This window comes from Salvia miltiorrhiza, chromosome 7 (assembly GCF_028751815.1).
Source record: "Salvia miltiorrhiza cultivar Shanhuang (shh) chromosome 7, IMPLAD_Smil_shh, whole genome shotgun sequence".
In the NCBI taxonomy this organism is placed as follows: domain Eukaryota; kingdom Viridiplantae; phylum Streptophyta; class Magnoliopsida; order Lamiales; family Lamiaceae; genus Salvia; species Salvia miltiorrhiza.
In genome coordinates, this window is record NC_080393.1 from 41467997 (window position 1) to 41471618 (window position 3622).

Here is a 3622-nt window from a genome sequence, read left to right on the forward strand (position 1 = left end):
ATGCCACAAGTTACCTCCCATTGGTGGCAACAAGAACCATCATTACTTGGCATTGGAACTACCAAATTGCATGCCACAAGTTACCTCCCATTGGTGGCAGCCACCCCCACCCTATCCTACCCCAAATTTTCGTGCATAGCCTCCCCAAAAACAAGAGTGGCTACAAACTTCTCCCATTCCATCCATTTTCACTCCAAGAAAGTGCTCTCACTCTCTTCTTCCCTCTCCATTTTCGTCCCTCCACATCTCCCCCACTCCCAAGACTCTTCTCCCACCACTATCACACTCCATAGAAGCCCTTTAAGCCCCAAGAGAAGTATCAAAGCAAGGGAGAGCGTGGGAAACCTAGGGCGTAAAGTTGGGGTGAAGATTGTGCTTCGAGGGTGAGTTTTCTTTTGTTTTCTCAACTGAAAATACTTTAAGACCATGGATTTTTACACATATGTGTGATATATTATGTGAGGATATGTTTTATGATTTTGGATGATTATTTTGGTAGAGTTTATTGGGTGAAAAACCGTGCATGAGGTAAGGCAGCGAATCTGCCATAAGCACACTGCCCCGGCAGTATTTTGCAAGGCGATTCCATCCATCCAAACGGTCCCCAAAAATTCCCAAATTAATTGTGTATCATCTTTCATATGTTTTCTGAACTTTGGTAAAATTTCAGAAGGTTTTGAGCTCTTATGATTTATTTATGAATTTTTGAACATCACTGCCTGTCTGGAATGCATTTCTGGTAAACAATCTTTGGGAGGCCATAAGTCAAGTTTCAATCGGTGAACACCTTTGAAACTTGAATATGTCTCTCTAGACTCCCGTATCTTTCTTTTGGTATCGGCCTCACCATTTTTGAGAAAGGGAAACAACCGGTATAAATTCTTGAAATCTAGTTCTTATTCCTTGTACCATCCAGTAGGTTTTACAAACCTACGACTTTGAGCTCGCAAAGGCCGACTTAAATATTTGATTCTCAAGCCTATCTTTCTACTGAATATTAACTTACATGTTGGGAACTTACTTGTTCAGTTTTAGAATTTTTGGTGAATTCTAAAGTGGTTTTTCCGATTTATGTTCTGAATCTGCCAAACTTGAACTCTTTTTGTGCACTGAACTTTAGACAGTCATATCTTCTAAACCATGAATCTTCTTGGGGTAAATCCAACTAGAGAGTGTCACGCTCTCTCCCTAGTTTCCGGATTGACCCTTGGGGTTCCCAGTGGAGTTTTGTAATGGGAGATATGAATTTTTAAAGAAGGCCCATTGACTTGGTTCTAATCTGGAAATCTGAAATTTCCAGATTTTTGCTTGTTAAGTACCCATCTTTGAGTGGGCATATCTTGCTCGTTTGAACTCTGTTCCATTCGATTCAAATTAGAGAATGATCCTTGAAGCGTCTAGTTTCCAGAATGTCCTTTGGAGCCTCATTTAGAGATCCGAGGCAGAATTGGTGTCTGTTGCAAAACAGCCCCTTAAGAGCTCAAGTTGTTGAATTATTTTCTATGTTTGAAAGTTGGTTTTAAAGGATGTTTCATGAAATATTATGTATATGTGCATGACGAGTTTGGATATGTTTTGTGCAAAGTTTTCATGAAAATGAGTGAGTTAACCTAGATAAGGCATCAAGATAAGCTAACGTAAGTAAAATGCATAATCCCTAGTTCGATTTTGCGTTATAAGTCCGGGAATAGGTTGACCTAGAGATCCCAAGTAGACAACGATTTTTGTTATCCATGATATGTGCTAAGAGTTAAGAACTCGTCTTGTAGGAATTGGTTCACAGGACGGTACCACCGCTTAAGATCACCTCTCTTCCACACCGAGGATCAGGTGGGCATTACTTTACTATACGTATATAGAGATCCCCTGCGTATCGTAGGCCTCTTATACGAATCAATGCATGAGATGATTTAACTGTTAATTTCAGTTTTATATATCTATCAAACAAGTTTAAATGCTACCGTTTGAACAAGTTATTTCGTTACAAAATCTTTGAATTAAAGTTATTTCAAGTATTGTCTTGCCATAAAATGTTTCAATTTCAGTATGATATCTATCTTCTTTGGCTTTGCCAATGATGCAATCGAATTCGGGTCCTGAGCAGTTGATAGTACACCAATGACCGTGAGTCATCTAGCGGGTTGGCTGGTCAAGTGTTCGTGAGAGGTGGCCACCTCTCCGACACACAGTTCCAGATATGATAGAATACAAGAGAACTTAGTCTGATCAGACGAACTTTAAGAATCACAAATATATTTAGTAAGCTTGGGCCTATTTTACAAAAACTCCCTTGCTGTACTATTATTGATGGCATGACAAATTTACAATTTTATGATGCATGTATTTTTATATTTAGGCATACGTGCCCACTGAGTACTCTCGTACTCAGCCCTGCATATATTTCTAAATGTGCAGGTTGAGCAGTGGCTGATGGAAATGAAGTGAAGAGCGGAGCTTTTGTCATAGGTTAAATGAATGAACTCTTGGATACATGTCTTCATACATGTAATCAGATTATGTTATTCCGCTGCGTACTCTTAGGTTTTATGTTCTTTCAGTTAAGCCGGTTTATCTGAACCTACAAGTCTGTCGAGTCTTGTGACTAAACATCAGGTGTATTATAAATTTTCCCTTCTTTAAACAAATTTTAGTTCCATCTTCTATTATTTGTTCACTCCCTTTCTATCGTCGTCGATAACTGTGTCCTTAGTTACGCTTTCCTGGCTTAATTATCCTCAATTAAGTCCGGTCGTGACAGAAACTCCCTTTCTATCGCCGTCAATAACTGTGTCCCATCGTCGCGGTTTCCCGGCTTAGTTATCCTTAATTAAGTCGAGTAGCGTCCGTGACATAAAATAAAAACAATAACTAAAATGTAACAAATTCATCTTAAATTTCTAAATGACTTCTTATTCTCTAGTCATTCTCGACTTCCATGGTCACCTCGACTCCAAAACTACAAAACTGAAAAGATAAGGGGTGAGCATATTGAAAATATACTCAGTGAGAAACCATGCAAATATTCACGTACGCATAAACATGCAAATAATTCACATTGTCATACACATATTCTGAATTCTGAGTGTTTCTGAATTTCTGATCATGTACTTGAATATGATATTCTGAGTTTCTGATAATGTACTTGAACATGATATTCTGAGTTTCTAATCATGTACTTGAACATGATATTCTGAATTTCTGATCATGTACTTGAACATGATATTCTGAGTTTCTGATCATGTACTTGAACATGATATTCCTATTCCTGATTATGTACTTGAACATGATATTCTGAACATGTATCTAGACATGTAGCTGAACAAGCATAATCAAATATGAAATAAAAGCATATAAAAATATACATGAATATAACCACAAGCATATAATCCCTCACCTTAAAGTCAAAGGCAATTAACTAAAATCCGGAATGAAGGTCTTAATTGCGCCGCACCGATTTAGAGGCGATCAGAAGAAAACTTGATGAAACTAAAATTTGAGAGACGTGAATGTAATACCCGCCTATTTCTATTAAGTTTAGATTTATTTTAAACTTAGATTAAGATGATTCACGCCGGAAAAAAAAAATTTATTTAATTCCAACAAAAATGAATTTCAAAAGCTT

The 3622-nt window shown here is 37.5% G+C and overlaps 1 protein-coding gene across 1 annotated transcript; it reads left to right on the forward strand.

Moving 5' to 3' along the window:
• Positions 1-2661, forward strand: LOC130992968 (uncharacterized). The gene is made up of 3 exons (XM_057917684.1): positions 1-383; positions 1770-1830; positions 2416-2661. Exons 1-3 carry the CDS (start codon positions 1-3, stop codon positions 2443-2445), a joined length of 474 nt encoding a protein of 157 aa, XP_057773667.1. The 3' UTR covers positions 2446-2661.
• The last annotated feature ends 961 nt before the right edge of the window (positions 2662-3622 follow it).

Bases quoted from the DNA above. Each gene is read 5' to 3' on its own strand.
- LOC130992968 (XM_057917684.1), top strand. From the start codon at position 1: ATGCCACAAGTTACCTCCCATTGGTGGCAACAAGAACCATCATTACTT. The intron at 384-1,769 runs GTGAGTTTTCTT...CTCGTCTTGTAG, and splicing joins GTGAAGATTGTGCTTCGAGG to GAATTGGTTCACAGGACGGT. The intron at 1,831-2,415 runs GTGGGCATTACT...CTAAATGTGCAG, and splicing joins TCTTCCACACCGAGGATCAG to GTTGAGCAGTGGCTGATGGA.